The following is a 23,772-nucleotide window of genomic DNA, read 5'->3' as shown; positions in this document are numbered from 1 at the left end:
GCTCTGAAGCTGTTCTCCAGCCAACCTGTATATGTGCTTGAGATTTCCCCCAACCTGGGTGCAGGAATTGTATAATTTCTCAGGGTGGAAGAGACTTTAAAGATCGTCAAGTCCAACCACGACCTAACCAAACTACCCTTACAACCCTCCACATAGAGGTATAGAATCGCTCGTCTTGCACTTGGCCATGTTGAACTTCATGTGATTGGTGTGGGCCTACCTCTCAAGCTTATCTAGGTCCCCTTCCCTCTAGCGTGTCAGCTGCACCACTCTGCTTGGTATCATCTGCAAACTTGCTGAGGGTGCACTTGATCACACTCTCTATGTTGCCTACAAAGATGCTAAATAGCACCGGTCCCAGCACTGATCCCTGAAAAATACCACTCATCATTGGTCTCCACTTGGACACTGAGCCATTGACTGCAGCTCTCTGAATGTGAACATCCAGCCAATTCCTTATCCTGTGAGTGGTCCCTTTATCAAATCCATTTTTGTTCAATTTGGTGACCAGGATGTCATGCAGGACAGTGTTGAACACTTTGAGGCATTTTGCACAAGTCCAGATAGACAACTCCAGTTGTTCTTCCTTTACCCACTAATGCTTAGCTCCATCGTAAAAGGCCGCCAAGTTTGTCAGGCACGACTTGCCCTTGGTGAAGCCATGTCGGTTACCACCAATAACCTCATCTTTATTTTCCATGTGCTTTAGTAATGCCTTCAGGAAGATCTGCTCCATTATTTTGCCAGGCACAGAGTGAGACTGACTGGCCTGCAGTAGTTCAGTTCAGTAGTTCAGTTGCATGCCCCCTGATTTCCTGGGTTTGCTTTAAATCCATGAGAAAAAAACAAGAAATAGCAGCTCTTCTGGTCCAGAGCCAGGCTGTTTTTGGGTACCCAGTTCCTTCTTTCTTCATCAGACACCTCCCTCTGCAATCTTCTCAAAGACCTCAGAAAGTCCAAACAAGGCAATACGAACGTGATGCCTGGCCTGGTCCCATCACATTCAGGTGGCAGCCACAACCAAACTCTTACCTTCTGCATGTGATCTCCCAAGCACAGGAAGTGGCTTCAAAGAGAAGTCTGACATGACTATGCCATGGATTTTGAGTGGTGCCCGTAAATCTAACATCAGTTATTTCAACAAATGTTTAAAATATTTTTTTATATCTTTTCTTTCCAGTTAAGTTTGACTATGTGTGTCTCTTTGTCCCATATCCCATCCTTGTTAAAGCTCTGATAGCTTTTTTTTAATATTATGCCCATTTCCCAAAATAAAAAAGGGAATGGGGGATAAGTTTGAGAAAGAAAGCAATAATTCAGTCTCTAGCAATTTCATTCTCTAGCTTGACTTCTTCATTGCTTATCCCAGAGTCTTCATGAGCTGTGGCTATAGGAGTCTTATTCACTCCCAAACAGATCTGACAGCAGTTGTAAGAACATGCTTGCAGATTGGTGTGTAATTAGGCCCCAATCTGATATAAAGTTGGCAAGTTTGCCCCTTTCTGCACTCAGTCTTGGCTCTGTTTCCATCCTGAAGCAATTTTAAGTGTTCCTTCTGTGAGGTTGGCATGGCTGATACCTGAACAGGAGACTTTTTGTAGCACTTAATTTGATTTCTGTACTTAAGGTTGTTTTCTTTCCTCTCAAATGATTGAACTCAACTGCTGATAAAATGCCTTTTCCACAGTCTTTAATTAATGACTAACTTGGGCTGGGCTAGGAAGAGGTAATTCAGAGCAAAGTGCCATGTTTTAATATGAAGCAAAGTGAATCTACACAAAATTATGTGGAAATACACTTCCAAGTAACCATGTTCCTGAAATTTGAGATTCTGCTTCTGTTAGTTTGATCTGCAGCCTTGGTAATCACAACTTCATGTTGATTTAAGGTGACCCCCTTCTCAGCACACAGGCAGCAGTCCTGCATACAGCACGATCTGAATGCAAAGCTCCATCTCTGGTGATGGGTCATCAGTGTTCTGTTACAGGCTTTCTCGTAAGTTGCAGAAGCCTGGCATTATTTAGGCTGCTTTGAAGAGAAACCGTGTGTGAAGTAAAAAAATCCAAGTTGAAGGAGGGAAGATTTAGGTTGGATGTTAGGGGGAAGTTCTTTACGAGGAGAGTGGTTAGGCCCTGGAACGGGCTGCCCAGGGAGGTTGTGGATGCCCCGTCCTTGGACGTGTTCAAGGCCAGGTTGGACGGGGTCCTGGGCAACCTGATCTAAATGTGTATGTTTGGTGGCCCTGCTAGGCAGGGGGGTTGGAACTACATGATCCTTGAGGTCCCTTCCAACCCGGGTGATTCTGTGATTCTGTGATTCTGTGTGAAGTAAAAGGTATAGAAATTGCATGGATGTTGCCAAAAAAAGAAATTCATTAAAAGGAACAAGAAAAGTAGGTCAAATTTTAGCCTAACTGCGTTTAAGTTGTTCCTTTTAAATACAAAGAGAGAGAGAAAATAGGCAGATGGGAGAACAGAAAAGGGAAATAAGCCAGAGTGATTAGCCTGCTGACCTTCCCTTGTTTCTGCTGGGTTTTGCATGTATGTGCACTGTGCCATTGTTTTTTATGAATAAATTTAAGATATTCCATTTTTTTCCTAAAAGAATCATAAATTCAGTAATTTACTCACTGCTACATTTCCAATTTATGATGTGAGTTTTCACTTTGGAAGATGTTGTACTCATTTTCTATATTTTGCATATTTATTTTGTGTTCATATCAAAGATACACGGCATGGAGAATAATAGTTTTTAGAATAGCATCAGGACTAATTAAGAGAAGAAAATAGCTCAGAACAATGGCATTCTCATTGGTTTTTGTTCCTATGCCATTTTTAAACAGTTGAACATTGAACACTCAGTAACAGATTAGCTTATTCATCAGCTTTCTAAGAGCTAAATTTCAATGGATTTCTCCCTTCCTTATATTCTTTGAAATGATTTATATAGAGGAAGGTTTTCACTGTATCGCAGCAAGAGTTTCCCAAGACGTTCCCAACTAATGCTTAGTTAAACAAATTGAGCAGAAATTTATACTGTAATTAGTTTGATGAGCGTTGCACAGCCCAGATTATATCTACAGTTTTCCACTAAGGGAAGCAAGGAAATGAAAAAATGAAAGTAAAAATGGAAGGATCTCCATTCACAGCTGTTATTTGCTACTTTGAAACACAAATGTAATTAAAGATGACCAATATATACTCTGGTGTTCAACTTAACTTGTCTGTGAATTCTTGCTAGATGCTTGAGGGAACACAGAACTTACCATTTGGATGAGATCCTCTCTGTCATTTTTCAGAGTGACCAGAAACAGGAATTTCAAGGGATGGCACCAATACTCTCATAGCTTGCTTTACCTGATATAAGCTGCTGGCAGGTTAGGCCTCATCCTTCACCCAGAAAACTTGGCTTCTCTGTGGAAATAGGTTCGTTCATTTCATTTCCAAAATGCACTATCTTGAAAATTATGAATATTTCTAATACCTGAGTAGCTTTTGCCTATTGCTAAGCTCTTGATTGCAAAGCTTCCTATAGAAATGTTAGCCATGGTATGTCCTGTTTCATGAAAAATCTGTTTCCTGTTACCATTTTTAAAATTCATTTTTTGGATGTCCTTGTTGTGGAGTTACAAATTAAGTAAGACAGGAGTTCTTGATATACTTCTTTCTATACTTTTGGACATCTCTTGTGTTTACGTCCTTCCAGATCATTCCTTTCTTTTCATGCTCTCATCATGAAAACTCTCAGTGTTCTGAATCCTTTCCATATCTATATATCTATCTAGATATCCATATCTATGATTCTGCATTTAAGAGATTATCATGGTTTCTATGTTGCTATGTAAATACATTTTTAAGGATTAGCTCTGCTGTAGAAATAAAATCCTAATTTTCAGATTGTTGGAAATGCAAATATTTTCCATAAAATTGCACAAACATCTACTGTCTGCTTGGAGGCAGCTTTGATATCACATGCATATTTTTAATTGAGATGTATTTATTCTGAAGAAAGCAGATGAGCATCAGGAGCTTTATTCCAATATAATTTATTTCTTCTTCTCTCCTCTGGCATTAATACCATCTTCCAAAGTGTTACTGTGTCAGTATTGTCTTCATAGAACTTCTCCAGCAGAGCAAATTGATTCTGAAATGCTCCATGTTAATTTACTAATTGTTTCCCCTGCAAAACCATTAAGGTGGCTGTGCTTTCTACTACAGTCATGTCAGCACCTCAGAAGAAACTGAGGAGACTCAGGGGTAAAATATTTAGCTGAATAATGTAGGCTATTAGATAAAAACAGCACTGAGGATAGTGCAGTTAAGTACCTACTCTCTAACACGGTTTTCTCTGCAAAATAAGAGATATGTTTAAATATAAAAATAATTACAGTTATTACTGGAAGGTCAAAGTTTTCTGTTCTTTGTTACTACTACTCAGTAAGCTTTCTGACAAAGCAAGATTCTTAAACTCAAAGCATGCTGGAAACAGTTTCGGAGCAAACGACAGCTAGGTCTTCTCAGGAAAAGACTTTCTTTCTAAGTATACTTTTACCTCAAAATATATAAATTAGAACCACAGACTATTTCCAATGCAGTAACAACGCTCAGGCACTGCACAGTATCTTCAGTATACCTTGTTCTCCAAGTGAACGTTACACTTAGAGCATCTCTAAAGTAATAATGCTAAAAAATTACCTTTGCAAGCATATTTTAAGAAGACTTTCCCATTTTAATTGCAGCTTAGAACAGTTGATGTTGAATTATCTCTGTTACCAAACTCTTAACTCTTTCAAAGAGAAACACATGCATGTGTTACATGGATGGCTGATCTTTATTACTCTATCAACACATCGCTTTTATGAAATTATTCTGTGTTTGTTTCACTCTCAAGCCCAATATCTAAAAACAGTGATGTGTGGCATAGCAATTACCCACCTTTCAGGTGGGTAGATGGGAAATGTAGCTAGTTTCTGTTGTATTAATGTACCTAATCTTAGACTAGGCAACAACTACCCAACTGAAATCAATGGTAATCACTAGCAGCACTGTTTAACATCTCCTGGCTCATAGAGTCCCCCTATATTGACCTTTTCCTTTATGTTTTCTAGTTTTTATTTGTAACGCCAGAAGAACAAGGGCTATAATTGTAATTAAATCAATCTGAGAACGAGTCACACTGTGGCAGCTAAAGAGGAATCAGGAAAAAAATAATCTAATCTTAAACATGAATGGTATTTGCTGGAGCGAAGGGAGGAAGGGAGGGTGTATGTAATTTTTTTTAAAGGGGAATGTAAAACTTGCCAGGAATTCATTACATATTTTTGTTAATTTTTTTTTTTTCATGACCTTTTTCATAATCTTTTACTTTATGATCTAGCATGGCTGCTGAAACGATGTATGTTGGGAAATAAGTGCCATATTGAAATCACACATAAATGCCTATTTTCTTCTGTATGCAAAATAGCAGGTTTTAATCTTTTCCTTACAAGCTTTGTTAGAGGCATAATAAATGTCAGGAATAGCTGCCTTTTTTTTTTTTTTTTTTTTTTTGTGCCCATTATCTGCTGGCACTGGTTCAGAAATTTTAAGGATCTGCAGCAGGCACCCAAGCATCCTCTACAATCACTGGCAACAGCCACAGTTCTTGGGAGCCATCTGCACAGCTTCTCTCTTGGAACAGGAACCTACAGCTGGCAAGTCTGAAGTGCTGATCACCGGGGATTTCTGAGCTCCTCAGCCTCTCCAGAGCTTGTATGTCTGTCTACACATTTTATTCTTCATCCATTTGAGATCCAAAGTTGGATTACCCTTTTTTGAGTAGGTGCAAAACAGAGCAGTGCTGTCCCCTTCACATTCACATATCAGAGTTTACCTTCACTGAAGCATTTAGAATGAAATCTAGGCTCTAAGATCTTTGAGGCAAGAGTCGACTTTTCATCCTATACTTGCACACGGTTTTTCAGTTAGTTTTTCATTTTTGTTACTTCCACTCAGTTGCATCCTGAATTTACAGTGTTTTGTAATGCAAGTAGTAAAAAATGACAACATTGTGTTAGTGATAGGCTGCACCATTCTCATGTTGCAATCTTGAATTGGTTCCTTAAGCTCATGCAAAAAAGAAGCTCTAAATAGGTACTCAAGAAGTCGATGACCACCAAAAGACTAACAAGTACAAGCTAGCTGCAAAGTTACAACACAAGATCAAAAATTGGTGGAGTTATGTGAGATGGGTATATTCTTGCATCAGTTATAAAATGACTCCTGTCTCTTTTTATTTCCTCTAGAGCAGTTTAAGATGACAGACATCCTAGAACTGCCATTTGTCTGACTGTTAGTTGCTAAAACCGAAGTGTTCCAGCCATAACACAATTCAGTATCCAATGCACTTAGATTTAAACTGAATCATAGAATCATAGAATCACTAAGGTTGGAAAAGACCTAAAAGATCACCCAGTCCAACCGTTCACCTATTCCCAATAGCTCCTACTAAACCATGTCCCTCAACGCAACATCCAGTCTTTCCTTGAACACCCCCAGGGTCGGTGATTCCACCACCTCCCTGGGCAGTCCATTCCAGTGCCTGACCACCCTTTCTGAAAAGTAATACTTCCTCATGTCCAGCCTGAATTTCCCCTGGCGTAGCTTGAAACCATTCCCCCTGGTCCTATCACTAATGACACGAGAGAAGAGGCCGACCCCCAGCTCACTACAACCTCCCTTCAGGAAGTTATAGAGAGCAATAAGGTCTCCCCTGAGCCTCCTCTTCTCCAGGCTGAACATTCCCAGCTCCTTCAGCCTCTCCTCATATGGCCTGTGTTCCAGACCCCTCACCAGCTTCGTTGCCCTTCTTTGAACACGTTCCAGGGCCTCAATGTCTTTCTTGCAGTGAGGGGCCCAAAACTGGACACAGTACTCGAGGTGCGGCCTGACGAGTGCTGAATATAGGGGAACAATCACCTCTCTGCTCCTGCTTGCAACACTGTTTCTGATGCAAGCCAGGATGCCATTGGCCTTCTTGGCCACCTGGGCACACTGTCGGCTCATGTTCAGCCGAGCATCAATCAATACCCCCAGGTCCATTTCCTCTACGCAGTCCTCCAGCCACACCGCCCCAAGCCTGTAGCGTCGCCTGGGGTTGTTGTGGCCGAAGTGCAGGACCCGGCATTTGGCCTTGTTGAAACTCATCCCATTGGCTCCAGCCCAGCTCTCCAGCCTGTCCAGATCCCTCTGTAGGGCGTCGCTACCCCCAGGCAGATCCACGCTTCCAGCCAATTTGGTGTCATCTGCGAATTTACTGAGGGTGCACTCGATGCCCTCATCGAGGTCATCTATAAAGATATTGAAGAGGACAGGCCCCAGCACCGACCCCTGCGGAACACCACTCACGACCGGTCGCCAGCTGGATTTGACTCCATTCACCACCACTCTCTGCGCCCGGCCCTCCAGCCAGCTCCTTACCCAGCCAAGAGTGTACCCATCCAAGCCTCTGACTGCCAGCTTCTGCAGGAGAATGCTGTGGGAGACAGTGTCAAAGGCTTTGCTGAAGTCTAGGTAGACCACATCAACAGCCTTTCCTTCATCCACCAGATGGGTCACTAGATCATAGAAGGAGATCAGGTTGGTCAAACAGGACCTGCCCTTCATGAACCCATGCTGGCTAGGCCTGATCCCCCGGACTGCATTTGGAAATAGAATTGGAATAGAATTAGAAAATAGAATTTGGAAAACTGCATTTGGAATAGAATGAAAGTGAACATTTCAGTAAGTAATTGAGAAAGTGCAAGATGTCAGACTGTTCTCCATAAAGAGCCTCAATAATGTTTAGTGTGGAGATCTGAGGAGCTCCAAGCTGTGTATCAGAATGGTACATATGGCCAGTGTTTGGTCACTGGTTGGGCTTGCATAGCTATCCATTCAGACTAAAGAGTTATTAAGATTTTGAAATGTAAAAAAGTAAGTGAAATAACAATCATTCCTTAAACTCACAGTCAGATTAATTTATAGATGTAACCATTCCACCCTTCTTAAGCCAAGTATTACTATTCTCATTCTTTAATGATACATATGATAAGGCAGCTTGGCACAGTGCATAGTTGCTATACACAATGAGGTGAAAAATGCTGTTATGAGGTGCATCGCTGTCTCTCATTTTTTGCTGTTTTATTTGATTTAGTGGAAACACTTAGCTATTTTATCTTTTAATTGGATGTTTCTTCTTTTCATCAACAGTAAAGCAGTAGGCATTTCTAGTAACGGATGAGTTTTAAAGACCACCTGAAATACTGGTGGGCCCTGAATGTGCGACTGCAACTGACTGTTAAGATAACTACTGCTGTAAGTGATTAAGCATTTCAGCTTAAATAATAAACTGATCAAAATTCCAGACACTCTATAATTACCTGTCAGCAGATCTCTACTACCTCATTATAAGGTTTGACCCATAAGATTGTCTCTCTGTTTCTCATGGGTGCAAGAGATCCTAAGTGGACTCAAGTCCCAACCTCCATACTCAGTATACTGTCCAAGGAAAAGGAGCTCAGGGCTTTTTCTTCAGAAGTCAAGTGGACATTGGCAAAGGAGAATCTAGCCTCTGAAAATGTAATTGTACGAAGATGTGCTTCCATGTGCTTCCATGGCTAAACAGCCACTGATAATTATTTAGAGGTCCCATCCTACTGCATTTGCATATCCTCAGCTACATCTTGCTATGGAGTGGAGTGCAGGATGCAGAGTGACCGTAACGCCATCTCTTTTTTCTTATCATGTCATTACCCTATGAAGTACTAAGAGATTGCTCCAACTATGGAGACTTCTAGGAAGTCTTCCTAGGACATAACACAAAAATGTGCTCTGATAATCCACTGCTAGTTCTTCTTTTGTCTGCTGTTTTTGCTAGCAGAGTTGTCCTCCAGGGCTTTTCTTGGAAATACATTTACCTTTTGTAAGAGAACAAACTGTATTACATTTTTATGCTTTCTTTTATTTGTTTCTTCTTTATGTTCTTAATCTTTCTTTCATATTCCAGAAACCCATGCAGAAGACATAAGGAAGTGAGATTTCTTTCTTACATTAATTAGTAGGTTTTAACCACTGAGGGGATCTTCAAAAGCATTGTGCATTTAATTAATTAATTCTTTCTGAAAAATTAGAATGCATCAATTAGAAAAGGTTTATAAAAAGAGCAATAATCATTTGTTGAGTTCAGATGTTGTGTTAGGAATTAGTATTTCTTTTAGTCCTTATGGTTCTGTGAGTAAAATTATACAGAGAGAGGATAGGTATGGATCTGTAGACGCATCTTTTTCCATTTTCAGCACTGAAACCAATAATTTTCATTTTAAAAGTTTGTCCTTGCTGGACCTGACTTTCCATTCATATAAATCAGACCTTCCTTGATTTAAGACGGGCCAAAGCAATGGTGTGTTTTGTGAAACACTTCCCAAAAGACAAATAGAGCCTTAAATCTAGCTGTAAAAACAAATTTCAAGCCCTCGTCATTTACTTGAATTATGAAACAGAAAACAGTGAAGGATATTTGTCTCCTAGTGATTAAGGACAAGCAGATTTGCAAGGTGTTACAAAAATACTCATCAATCTGTCAGTTATACACCATCATACGCAGCACTATAAGAATTATGCAACAAATGTTAGGCAACGGTTTGAAATGTTTAATCTTATTTTAATTGTCTTTAACCTACCTAATAGCACTTTATTGGAATTTAATAATCTTAAATTCAGTTCAAAGATTATACTGAGCTACCCAGAGTAGTAATGCTGTGAGAGGATTGTGAAGCTTTCCACTAAAGGATCCTTGAAGATTTTTAGGAAGGTCATAGTGCCTAGCTAAGAAAAAATAAAAATGGAAGACAAATGAAATGTTTGCCTGCATTGCAGAGAAGCATAAAATCAGCTCATCGTATGGGAGCAAAAGGTACAGAGACAGTTCTGCAAGTATATTTGTTTTGGCTGATCGTGACAGCTGAGAAATACTACATGCCAATTTTAAAAACCCCCTGTGGGAGCATAATTATTTTATCCTATTTCAAGAAGTAAAGCATGTCCTTTTCAGTTTAAAATATCTCAAGTCAGTAGTATGTATATTTAAATGACTTTCAAGCTGCTTTAGGCTATGCAGGAATGTGTATAAGTGTGTGTGTTTGTGTGAGTAAGAGATTAGGACAGAATTGAAGCCAGTCCCTAACAAATCTCTGCTCTTCTGCTGGGAGGGAAGGATGCACACAGGACTTTGTGTATCTCATTATAATTTTTGTTCATATTTTTTAAACATGGTATAATGCAGAAAACTCAACGTGTTATTGCTTCCTTGCAGACATTTTATGATACCTGTATGAAAAGAAGGGATAAATGATGAGAAATAGTTATCATTGCAGATATCCTGGAATCTTGTACTTCTGGCTTGCAATTGGGCTTTGGATGTGGATGTTAATAGTGATGCAGTTGCAGAAGTTAGAGACCAAAGGGATTAAGCAGTAATCCACAAGAAGCTGTATGAGTGATGCTCATGGCCAGCTGATCCATTCATTCCTTCAGTCAGTGCTGCACTGACCTGCTGGAGGTTACCTTTGGTAGACAGGCACACAGATCTCTGCTCTCTGAGAATCTCAGCAGTTTTTGAAGGGAAGAACTTTGGCAGGTGGGTGACTCAAAGGCAGTCATATGGTGCAGGTAGTTATTTGGGGTGGAAGCATGGTGTGATGGTGGCTTGTACTTTATACGTGTGGTAGGTCTCTCACTTCTGCTGGGCTGGGTGAAATATGGCCCATCATCACAATTAGGGTATAGAAATAATTGATTTTCAGTGTGTGGTGTGAGAGCCTCAGCATGAAAATCCTTGGCTTTGTACTTTCTGTGTTCAAGAATGGTCAACTTCTATCTGTAAATTCTGCACTAAATTCTGCTTGGATGCGGATGCAAGTCATGTCTCAGCAAAAGATTTAAGCATGTGCTTAGCATTAACCTTATCTAGTCTAAATCATTTCAAACTATACCTGTGTTTGGGTCCTTTTTGTTGCATTGCAGCCCTCGTGTACTCAGTTCATATGTGCAGGTTCTTGACTCCCAATGCAGCATAAATTCACACAGCTTTACTCACCATAGGGTTGCTTTTCTGCATAATCTTAGTTGGAAGGACATAAGGTAAGGCATAATGTACTGCAGATGGCTGGGAACACGGAGTTCTGAAGTTGTGTAGATGTGTTAGTAATCTGAATTGCACTGGAGCATTTGCTGACAGCAAAAGAGACAGAAAGGAGAACTTACAGTTCAGTGAATTGTCTATAGAGGATGAAGAGGATGAATTTTGAAAATAAACAATGTGAGTTGATGTACATCACAGTTAAGGGTTCATTTTCTTATGGACTGCAGCTTACATAATAGTGGCCTCTGAAATCTCGTGTGAGTTTAGTGTAGGGGTGTAAGGTGCTGCAGTAGGTGGCATCACTTTACCTGCTGCTGGTGATGCTGAAAGACATGCTGTTCTTTCTTAGGAAGGGAGAGCTATGAAGCCGCCTGTGGGGTAAGTGTGTCATTTGTTTAAATCTGGCATAAAAGCAAACTGATGAACAGAAAATATATAAAGAGATAGGTAAATAGGGAGGGAGGGAGAGAGAGTGTGATAGGTCGATAGATAGACAGATCGACAGACAGACAGATAGGTATCACAGAATCACAGAACTGTAGGGGTTGGAAGGGACCTCCAGAGATCATCGAGTCCAACCCCCCTGCCAAAGCAGGTTCCCTACACCGGGTCGCACAGGTAGGCATCCAGGCAGGTCTTGAACATCTCCAGAGAAGGAGACTCCACCACCTCCCTGGGCAATCTGTTCCAGCCCTCTGTCACCTCTGTCAAGAAGATATTTGAAGCAGATTTCCAATATAGAAGTGTCATATAGAATCTGTAATTATAGATAAAGTAGTTACAAAACCATCAGTTACAAAGCAACTGGTGCCAACACTGCCACTCTTTGGGACATCATCCTTTGCTGTCACACCAGAACTTCTCCCCATGCATGCTCTCAGGAGGAGTGCCTATAAACAATTTCTGTAATTTTCGATGACTTTTTTCAAACTACCTACTTCAGTTTACCCTGTTTTTGTTTGCTTGCTTGTTTAACTGAAAGCTGAGTATTGAACCTATTTTAGTTTTGCTTTTCCGCACAAGGCATAAAATGTTGAGCAAGATTTTTACTAATTACTAATATATCAGTTTACTAGGAAAAGAACATTTTTAGTTAAGGTTTTATTGCAATGATAAATTTTATTGACTGTCAGAGAGAATAGCTGATATCCAGTTAGAGCTCAGCATCGTAAACCACGTCTGTGGACACTTGATAGTGAATACGTGCAAATGCTGCTGATGGCAGTCTGAAGCTCATTCCCAGCTCTGTATTGCTCTGGACCAAGCTAAAATAACCACATAGCTCTAATAGAGCTGCAAGGATTGGCTTTAATTTTGTACTGTGGATTACTGCTTGCTGCTCTTTGCTTTAAAAGTCATTAATTTCCCACAGCAGGATGGCAGGATCCCCAGATTTCATTCCACTCTTTGTTGTTTGGTGACCTCTTGTAACTTTTCCACTTCATTTTATCTTTAAAATAGATACAGCACTTCTTCCTACTTGAGAGGGTAAAAATGATAGTAATGAGTGAGTCACTGCATTGTTCCAGGACTGTTGAAAAAAAAAAACCAGAGACTGTTCTCACTTTTGTCCACCTCTTCTTGGCAGTCATTGCTCTCCTTTTTGTCTTTCTTCCTCTCACCTCTGCCCCATCCCATTTCCACCTGACCTGCAGGCATGCACCGTGACAACCAGAACGTTATCTCCCATTTTTGCCCCTGTCTTTGTTTGTACAGACACATAGCTGATTATCTTAACAAAGGACCGAGCATTAATTGATATTTGAACAGTTCTGAGCATGTTGATGTAACTCCTGCTGCAGAGTCAAGAGCTCAAAATAGCTAATTGCTCCTGGGACTTGCCAAAGTTAAATACATAAATAGGACATTTTTTGCATTTTCATTGGAACAGAATTTGCTGAAACAAGGCATAACTGTGTCCTGTAAGGAAGCGATTGCAGAGGGTGTGTTTTGGGAATAAGAGAAGGTGAGCTGAACATTCAGACCAAACAAGCTGATACATTTCTTCAAAATTTCTTCTCATGCAAAATGTGCAAGAACACAACACCAAGCTGTGACATTAGATTTTAATTCGATTTAAAATATCAACTACCATAAAAACCTATTTAAAGGGGAAAAAAAAAATGTTGGGTGGCAGCATCCTGGTTTGCTGCTCTGATCACCTTCAGGGCACAAGGGGCATCCGTTTCTGTGGTGAGTCATCCGTGTTCTTGTTTCAAGGGTGGCTCCAGCTGGCCACATCGTGCACATTAACAACAACAGATAAACTTGCACCTGGGTCATAGCAATCCCCACTATCAGGACAAGATGGGGGTTATAAGGATAGAGCAGAGCCCTGCTTAAAAGGGCCTGGGAGTACTGGTGGATGGCAAGCTGGACATGAGGCAGCAGTGTGCCCTTGCAGCCCAGAAAGCCAGCTGTATCCTGGGCTGCGTTCAAAGCAGCACGGTGAGCAGGGTCTGGGTGATCCTGCCCCTCTGCTCTGTGCTGGGAGGCCTCACCTGGATTACTGCATCCTGATGTGGAGTCCTCAGTGCAGGAGAGACATGGAGCTGTTGGAGTGCATCCACATGAGGGCCACAAGACTGAGCCAAGGGATGGAACAGCTCCCTGTGAGGACAGGCTGAGAGAGATGGGGCTGTTCAGCCTGGAGAAGGCTCTGGGGGGATCTGAGAACGGCCTTTCAATATCTGAAGGGGGCTGTAAGAAAGAAGGGGACAGTGTTTGTGGTGATTAGACATCTGTCTGTGGTGATAGAACAAGGGGATATGGTTTCAAAGTAAAAGAAGGAAAATTTAGGCTGGATTTTTACACAAGGGTAGTGAGGCAGTGGCACAGGTTGCCCAGAGAGATGGTGGATGCTTCATCCTTGGAGACACTCAGGGTCAGGCTAGAGAGGGCTCTGAGCACCTGTAGGTTCCCTGGGGTATATCAAACATGGCCTTGCTAGTCAGTCAAGGGAAAGGACTGTCTCATTCCACACTGCACTGGTGCAGCCTCACGCTGAGAACTGTGTGCAGCTTTGGTACACAGTAAACAGTAATGACGACTTACTCATTTGGATGTTCATCTTTTTTAAATCAAATGTTGTACACATTCGTTGATGTGTACATCACTGTGTAGTGAAAACTATACTGAAAACACTGAAAACTACCAACAGTTTTTTACACTGCAAAGAGTGACGACTTTACTTGGTATTTATTACTCTTAGTGGTAAAAATGTATTAGGAGCTTCCCTGCCAGATGATGTTTATGGATCTGAAGAAATTTCATTGTTCTTCCTGTGTTTTTCTATATAACAAAGATTCAATGCATTTACCGGTTCTCTCAGTTTGTGTAATTTCAGGAGACACTATATTGCATTTGGAAACTGTGCTATGCTTTTTCTACTTCTCTACACATTTAATAATTTCACGCATTTAATAATTTCATGCATAGTTCTGTGTGACAGCTTCTTATATTTTAGGATTAATAAGCATTGAACTTTTAGCCCGCCCCCACTATAAGCACTTTGTTTCTTCCCAAATTAATCTCTCTTCAGTTCTTCAAGAAACAGCGTCTTGCACCCAGCATTTCTTCGAGAGTTTCTTATAAGTGAGCCATAGAATCATTTGATTGGAAGAGACCCTTACAGGTCATCTGGCCCAACTACTCTGTAGTGGACAGGAACATCTACTCCTCAATCAAAGTGGGATTCCCACTGGGAATCCCATCCAGCCTGACTTTGAATGTCTCCAAGAAAGGGGCATCTCTGTGGGCAACTTATTCCACCTCCACCCTGGGCAACTCATTCCAGTGCCTCACTACCCTTATTGTAAAAAACTTCTTTCTTGCATGCAATCTAAATCTCCTATTTAGGTTTGAAACTTATTTTCTTGCTTTGAGATGTAAGATCCTTGAAGTCTTTAAACTTAGTATATCAGTCTTCTACTCAGTATAAGCTCTGGGCAGCCTTCACATTACTGATCTTCACTTCACTTCCCACAACAGCTACAGATATTCTCCATATCTGACTTTACTGCCTTTTTACTCTTAGCTGACTTTGCCTTATGGAACTTTCCTACATCTATGGCTATTTATCAACATTTTATTTATAATGACAACTTACTGTGGGAGAGGTGCCCACTAACATTCTGACTGGACACTAATTCCAGGTTTGTTGTCATGTAGCCTTATCTAGAATTTTAAAGGCCCTTTGCACTCTACTGCTTAATCTTCCAGCTGTTCATTTACATGTACAAAACTAGGAAGCCACGATGTCCACTTCCATTTGTTTCCTGGTATGGGTAATCTCTTACGGTGCACTAATTTCAGTTACCACAATGTGTCTGGTGCAGATAAGTAATACTTCAACTTTGAAATAACCTCCTGTTCCTATCTGTTCTACTAATTAATTCTGTGATGGAGCCCTGTTTACCTTCTTTAAGAAACACTGAGATGTAATCAATCTAGTGGAAGCATTTAGTGCATTGAAAGTGTGTGGTTGAATTCCTGCAATCAACTTTCTCTGTAACGTTTTTAATATTCCTAGCAATATGATGTTTTTTGGACTCCAGATTCCAAACCATTGACTATTCCAGTTGTTAATAAAAAATGTCGCTTTCAGTATGATGGAAGAAGTATGCAAGAAAAGAAAAGGTCTCTAAGGAGACACTCGAGAAGTAAGAAAGTGTTATTTGCTTTATTTGTTAGCCATGAGTAGCAGTACATTTTCAGTTGTGAAAACCAAACAAACATAAATCAGTTCACAGAGCTCAGAAGGCGTAAGGTGAAAGTGTCAAGAAAATAGCTGGTGAAAACTGTGAAATTATAGAAAAAGCCTTTGTAGAGAAATATGGCAACTGAAATTTTCAGCGTGTTTGTGTACAGAAAGATAAGCATTGGGTCAGTTGGCATTAGTTCATCTGGGAAGATTTTTCTTACCTTTTCAGACTTGCCTTGAGTAGGATTTCAAAACCTAATGTTCATTTGCTAACAGATCTGGGTTGTCCCATCTAGAAGCAGTCAAGATAAAAGAGTTTTTAACTTCAGGCCAACTATTCCGAAATCTGAAAACAAGGTGAATTCACAGCTTAGTTGGCTAAAATCAAATTGAAGTTAATTAATTATCTGTGGCCTGTATCTTGGCAGTATGAGATGAAATTAGCTTAGTCATGATGATTGGATTATTAAAAATTGGTGGTAGGTGGATGGTTGGACTAAATGATCTTAGCCATCTTTTCCAATCATAATGATTCCATGATTATTAGAGTAACACGAGTTCCTTCATCTGTTTGTTGGGTCCACGCTTGTTTGATTAGCACTGTCATGACTGTCTGATTTCTCACCATGGAAAAAAACTTACGGTTGTATGGCCTTCCCCAGGACCAGAAGAGGGAAATCCTGCTCAGGTAGAAACAGCAACTCCAATTGCTTGTCAATAACAAAGAGACTTTCTCTTTCTCTTTCTCTTTCTCTTTCTCTTTCTCTTTCTCTTTCTCTTTCTCTTTCTCTTTCTCTTTCTTTCTCTCTCTCTCTCTCTCTCTCTCTCTCTCTCTCTCTCTCTCTCTCTCTCTTTCTCTTCCCTCAGAAGCAGACTGAGAAGTAGATGTTGGCCTCCTAGTCTGCCTCAGCTGTGCTTTGCCCAGTGGAGGGGTACTGACATACTGCTGCTGCTGAGGCTGCCTTCTACAGGTCAAAAGCGAATCCTGGGGGATGCTGCGTGCCTTCCTTTTCACTGGTGCAAGATAAATAGGCACAGCCAACTGAGCCAAGAGGTGTAACCTAATCTGGTGGCAAACTCAGCAATTAGGCTGATTTAATACTGTAAAAACTCCTGCAAAACCACCCACCCTCTGTAACACTCACTGCAGGCAGTGCTCCTTTGTGTTGGAACTGAACCACCCCCACTAAAATCTAGGTGTTACCAGCAGTGCTGCAGGGATTTGACAGTTTGAAATCATATTTCCAGCTTCTGGAGTAGAAATACCTCTTTTCTATTATACAGTGCACTTTCAAAGTATGATAAGTTATCGTTAATAAAATTTACATTTACAGTTTTTCATCTTTTTAGAGTATATAGTATACCTCAGTATATTAAGTCTAGGGTTTTCAAAAGACATTTCAATGTCCTTTGAGTTCTTTGGGATGTTGGATGCTTAAATCCCTCAGGCTCATTTAAAATATATCATCATGTAATATTTCAGCTCAATTTTCTTTGCACATGATTAAAAGATTCTGTGTGCTAGATCCTCAGAAAAAATGGGAAAAGGACCATTTATATAATTTTACCAATTTAAGGAAAATAAATGAATTAGAATTTCTAAATTAGACTCAGTTTATTTTACTTACATTCCTTTCTTGACAGCCACATGAAACTTTAAGTGCTCTCAGGAAAACAAGATGAAGTGACAGAGGTTTAAGATGTCTGTGAAAACAGCATGTCTGCAATTCTGAAGAATTTGACTCATTTATGAATGGCTAGGTTCATTTTTTGTAGCATACCTGAATGCGGGTTAGCTGCATTCAGATAGCAAGCCACCTTAGAAATGCCTTCAAGGTACATCAAGTTCTATAAGTGTTTGTTCTTACATCAGGCCGAATCTATGGTTTGCTGAGGTACTCATACCCATTAAAGTCAAGTAAGCAAGCTGATAACATGTTTGGGCTACATGTGTTTTTTGTAGTAGCAGGAACACATCATTTCCAGCTTCAAAAATGTATGATAACCTTATATTGGAGGTTACCTGAAGTAGCCTATGACAGCTGGCCATAAGATAACATAGAGAAAACGTTCTTCATGTCAGCATGGTTGTTGGAGATAGGCTCTGCAGAGCAGTGTGTGTCCACGTCATGCAGTACTTGGCCCAGGGCCTCCTGTGTCTTCTTTGTGCTCTCTGTTCTCCCACAGCCTGGTGCTCGTAAACACACCAAGGTCTTCAGCCCAGCGAGGACTCTGTGCAGCCCAGTACTGAGAAGTTCCACTGGCACTGGCTTTCATGCAAGAACCCAGAATGCCTTGGTTGGTGCTGTGCATCTTCCCCATGTCTTATGGTGTCTTTAAGTACCATTACATGTTTTCTTATTCTGAGTACTTAAGAGTCTAGAAAGGGGATATGGACCCAAGTTTTCTCACTTGTGAAGAAGCAAGTGGACTGGCTCGATTAAGGAGTGAGGAGCCATTTTCTTTTCATTTTTTTACCCCTTGACTCACGAACAATTTTCAGGGCAACAGCTCAGCTTCAGTTTCCCATTCTCCCTTCTTTCTAATCTGGTGAGGAATTGATACTTTTCTAAAAGGACTAATAAAGCTGTTAATCAGATGATTGAGTTTTGCATGGAGGTTTCTGGTTTAATTCTTTGCAACTGCCTACATGTAATGGAAACTGAGCAGATTATCATACTGGTAGTATCAAGAACCAGCAAGATTTCCAGTCTTTACACCTTTCAGGACTTTTCTAGCTCAGGGTGCTTTTGTTCTGTGCCATTTTGCTGGTAAGAAGCCATACAGATTTGTCATTTTTCCTCTCTGAAGGAAGTGGTGTGTCTCACGGTCGAGCCGCTGTCTTATTACCACTGAGCATAACCTTGCAGAACCAAGTCTTTTTATTAGCAGCAGATGTTAAGCAGTCCTGTCAGAATGCCAGGGTTTATTTGATAGTGGTGATAGTTTGATACCATACCTACCTTGAATAAATCTGGCTTTTTGTTAAACATCCAAAAGTCATTTGCATGCTGGAGAAATGTGCTAATTTTTTTTTTTTTTCTGGAGGATGTGATTTGTTGAGAGTGGATGATGACATTTTGATGGGTACTCTGAAATCGATCAGTGGCAGATCTGGGCATGTTTGAAATGTTTATGTTTAGAGGATTAAATAGCTAATAACTAATAAGCATTGATGAGGAAGAAAGAATTGAAAGGCTTGGATATGAGATTATTCTTCATTTTGGAAATGGTGTGTGATGTTATGGGATTGGCTGGTATTGCAGAATCCCTGTGCCATTACAAATTAAAATGGTTTTGAAGTTGTTAAAGTCAGCAGTTCCATATTCATCTTCTGTGTCAGAAAAAGGCTTTTATGTGACAATCAGCTCACTGGGACATTATTAAATCATTTAATCCAGTTGTTTGCTGAGTTCCATGCCCTGATCTCTTATCACCACAAAAGATTATGTATACATCAGAGAAACAATTTTTTGATGAGCGTATTTATTTTGCTTGTAGAGCTTATAGTGCTCATGTTTTGCTTCTACCTTCATTTCCACTTAATCCAAAGAGTTCATTTGAGTAATTGGTTTCCAGTGCCTAGCACAAGGCCAAGCCTACCAGAGCCTTCCCCATGTCCCTGTCCTCTCGGGACTCGAGATCTGTCAAATGCATTTCTGCTTTCTGTGTGCTGGTTTACATGCTTTAGCAAATACAACATGGTTGTATCAGCACAATGTATTCATCCTTGGCTTCTGTTTGACACTTCCATTTGCAAAATTGCTACAGCTGGAGTTGTGAGCAAATGATTTCTTTATTATTCATAAGCAGCAGGTGCTGCAACAGCCTTTTGGCTAGAGTTGTACTCTCTCGGTCCATGGTTTCTATATATTTGATTAGATGGTGTCGTGCTGCTCAGATGGGATGCTAGTACTTCAATAAACGTATTTTGTTACACAATCGGCTATATAGTGCATTATCATTATTATTTCCATAAATCACTTTTAGTTGACAGCTTTCTGTTGCCACTTGGGATTTTTCCAGCAATAATTTGCATCTTTTTTGTCTGGTGTCTTAAAAGTATTTGGAAATTAATATAGTGTGGACTTGATTTTACAATAACTGGTGCCCTCATGGTTAAGCTAGAACACATCAAGCAGCTATCCAAGCAGGACTGACGTATTTATCTTGATTCATATATCATTTATGTCTTCAAGAAATGTTCTTCCCAAGATCCAGTACAGCAGTTTTAGCACCCGCCTGCGGTGTGTGCATGCCAGTGTCATGGTGCTAAGAATCAGTTGCCTGTCCCCAGCAGAATAGTGGAGAGCAGTGCAGCTCATTGCATGGTGGAAGGGCCAAATGATGTTTCTGTGAAAGGTGGCCCCTAGCACACATCTGGGGCATTTGCCTCAACCTCTCCCATCAGCCCAGCGTGTGTCCAAATTGCACCCTACTCTAGGGAACCTGCTGCAGCAGGGGGTGGGACTAGATGATCTCCAGAGGTCCTTTCCAACCACTATGTTCTGAAAACTCCCACTCCTCTAAGAAAGTGAGTTGCTTCTGCTACAGCCTCTCCTGAGGGCTTGGCGCTCACATTCATATGCAATTCTGCTTGAGGAAGTGTTGGCTTACAGTGCTGTAGTCCTGCTTTAGCTCTGCACAATGGGCCAGTGCAGAGGTGAGGAGAGCCAAAAAGCCCGTGCGTTCTTTCTGAGCTATAGAAGATCTGGAGGAAGAGGAATCTGAAAAGAACCTGGGTCAGACTCAGCTACTGGTGATTTCTGGCCTGGAAATGACCACCTCACATGGCCCCTGTGGGCTAAAGGCAAACCAACTTCAGCTGTGTCTCCAGCAGACCTTCATACTGAGTAAGGAGCTTGTTTTACAGTGAAATTGCCTTGCAGAAAGGACAACAGCTATAGCCTGCTCTACCTATCCCAGCTGTGCTTTCCCTGCTACTTAACAGAAATGCTCAAGCAATATTCTTCTGTGCTCAGAGTAGGAATTTTCCAATATCTCAGTAAAGATTTTCACTAAATAAAAGGTAAACAAAAAGCATGTTTGTATGGATAGATATTTACTGTAAGGATAACAGAGCAGTCAGTTCATCTGACAGACACATGCAGATGGCTGTCCATATGGGGACGAGCCCATAGCAGGCACTGGCAGTGTGTCAGTGTAGGCAGAGGAGCGGCTGCTGTTTGGACTGGAGGCAGGCTGGGCAGCTCCCACCTATGAGCTCACTGCTATCTGGAAGAATCAGCTCAGCCTTCGCTTTGTTTAAAGATTGGGCTAGTTTCATTTGCAGGCTGCGTTGCTCAGAGCTGTTAGAACTATAACATGAAGGGAGAGTGAGTGATGCACATTTAATTGCTGGTTTGAAGTGAGAATAACCTCCTGATTTGGGCATGGAAGGCTGTTGAAGAGAAAAGTAATGGACCAAGAGGTGCACCCAAGGATGACATTAATGGGACTGCTTCCATTTAAATGGTAAATGGTACCTGGAGCGGGGTGATGAAAAATATGAAGAACACAATTTTGAAAGTCATTTTGGCCACATCCTTCAGACAAAAGGATCAGGATGACCAGGAGATGAGCAGGCAGGCTCTGGTGTGCTGGGTCACGTGTGTTCCTGTTCTGCATGTTCTGCTCGTGTGAAGGACAGCTCTGAACTCACTGCCTCCACTGACAGCAACACAGCCTGGGAGCACCAGGCTGACCTTAGCAAGTCAACTTAGATGTTCCCTGTGACTTTTTTGTGATGAACTCTGAATCTGATGAACTTTGTAAGGTGGTGACAATTCTTAAGACATGCATGTATTGTCATCCTGAAACAAGCGACCTATTTGAAGGAAATTATTAAACAAAAAAATTTTTTTCTTGCAGGTGCTGTTTCAGAAGCTGTCTAAGGAGAAAGCAGGTAAGACATGGCATTACTTCTTCAGTGTTACTTGGTGACTCATGCAGATGTATGCATTGATGGAAAACCTACGAGAATTGCTGATGTTCCAAGTTTTATTTATTTTGTGCACTTGCCATGGTTACTTTCATGCCTTCAGTCATGAAGAAGACTTACTTGGTTCTTAGGAAAGCTGATAATTCAGCAACCTTGAGTTTACACCTTGAAACATCAGCTCTGTGTTAACAAGGGTAACACAAAGTATTTGTTCCCAGTGTCAGGGAGAAGCAAGGCACTGAAAGGCTTGTGGTGTGCTGATGTATGTGAGTGAATCCTCTTTAGAAGAGGCTGGTGACAGGCTCCCTCTGCAAAATCATATAAAATGTAAATGCAGATAATATAAGCGCTGTTCCAGCCTTGCCCCCAGTGGCAGAGTCATGATGCATCCATCATTCACCAGCATGAGCTTACTTGCAGTCGATGGGATTGGCAATATTAACAGCGTTGGAATGTTTGACTGATATGGGAAAATGATTTATTTACAGCTGACATCCTGCAGGGTACTGGGATCAGAGCAATTGGCAGAGTTATAAAAATTGATACGCAGACCTCCACTTCTGTTAGCAGGCCAGGAGCTAAGGAAAGGTTTGGGCAGGCAGCAGTGTTCACAGAAATCCTGATTCAGCAAGCTACTTAACACGCAATTAAGCCTGCATTTGACAAATCCAATTCATTGCGGGGGAGAGTAAGCAACTGCTTGAATGATTTGCTCAATTGAGGGTAAATGTCCTTATTAAGTTGAAATAAGCACAATTAGGAACTATAGAGAAAAGAAAATGCTTCCCAAAATGTGAGATTACTGAAAGTTAATAACAGCCCCACAGCCCTGCAAGAAGAAATGTCCCCAAACTCTAAGGAAATCCTCATTCCCACAGAAGCTTTTGCCAGCTAGCACTACTTAAATAAATCACAAAACAGCTGACCTCTGGAGCTCCCCATTTCCTACTTCTTTTTCTGTCTCATTAGTCAATGTGTATGCAGTGTGTGTCAATTAAAATGAAAGCAATTGGACATCTTTGTTATAATTATCCATCTGTCCCCAGATGACTTAGCAAAGCCAGTTTGCTAACTCAGTGATTTCTCCTTGCTCAAAGCAGCACTTGCTGCTGCTCCGAATGGCACCCTCAGCTCTTTCCAAGGCCAGCACAGCCCTGTTAGGAGCAGAACGAGTTCCTTTGCTGCCAGCTTTGCCAGTGCAGGGGCTGTGCTACCAGGAGTCCTGGCCTAGAAACTCAGCAAGAACATAGGCAACACTGTGCTCAGGTACTTCACATAGGTCAGTACATACATGGAGGCTGCTGAACATAGTATAGGTTTAAATATTTCCTTTCAAGTGCTGTGCACAGTGATTTTTTTCTGCTTCATAGGGTATATGAGTATTTGTTCCATGATGACATTTGCCAGTGGAAAATATGCCTGTGCTTTTCCAAAGCTAAGCAAATTCCATCAATTTTGAGATTGATTTAGCTATTTTTGATTGTTTGCATTGCCTGGATCAAAACCTCTTTGTGACAAAGAAAGATGGTTATGTTAACAGCGCTCCTGTTTTTGACTGTGATGAATATTTGAATTGTTTTGTGGTAACATAAATTTGGTCACTGAAGAAGAGATGAAGATTAGCACCCATCCAGCAGCTAGAAGATGATAGCTGAAAATTTGATAAAAATTGATAGCTGCCAGCATGAAAGAAGAATGTCAGGTAACTGGTTTGGTTTGGTCACAGAGGTTGAACTTTCCTCACAGAAATTGAGCTGGTAATGAACTTATCAATTAAAACACTTCAGGCAGAAAATGCCAATTCCTTCAAACTGAAGCACTTTGCAGGAAAGGTTTGCATTTGTGAGTTCCTTTTTGCAGCCATTTTTGTATAATAGGTGTGCACTTCTTGACATGGGATCTTGGAACAGTGTTCAGAGGCAGAGGTTTGATTTTTTTTTTTTTTTTTTAACTTTGAAAAATCTGGGCTTTG

General features: G+C 40.9%; 1 protein-coding gene across 3 annotated transcripts in view; it reads left to right on the top strand.

Moving 5' to 3' along the window:
• STARD13 (StAR related lipid transfer domain containing 13) overlaps positions 1–23,772 on the top strand; it is a gene marked incomplete at both ends in the record, with an annotated part of 251,320 nt that overhangs the window by 63,954 nt on the left and 163,594 nt on the right. For all 3 annotated transcript variants that reach the window (XM_079549504.1, XM_079549507.1, XM_079549508.1), the window contains one exon: positions 21,731–21,764. In XM_079549504.1, coding sequence (XP_079405630.1) covers positions 21,731–21,764 — 34 coding nt within the window. The remainder of the gene's footprint in view (positions 1–21,730; positions 21,765–23,772) is intronic.

This window comes from Tetrao urogallus, assembly GCF_951394365.1.
Source record: "Tetrao urogallus genome assembly, chromosome: 1".
Classification (NCBI taxonomy): Eukaryota; Metazoa; Chordata; class Aves; order Galliformes; family Phasianidae; genus Tetrao; species Tetrao urogallus.
Note: the sequence above shows the minus strand (reverse complement) of the source record. Positions and strands in the feature narration are given on the sequence as shown.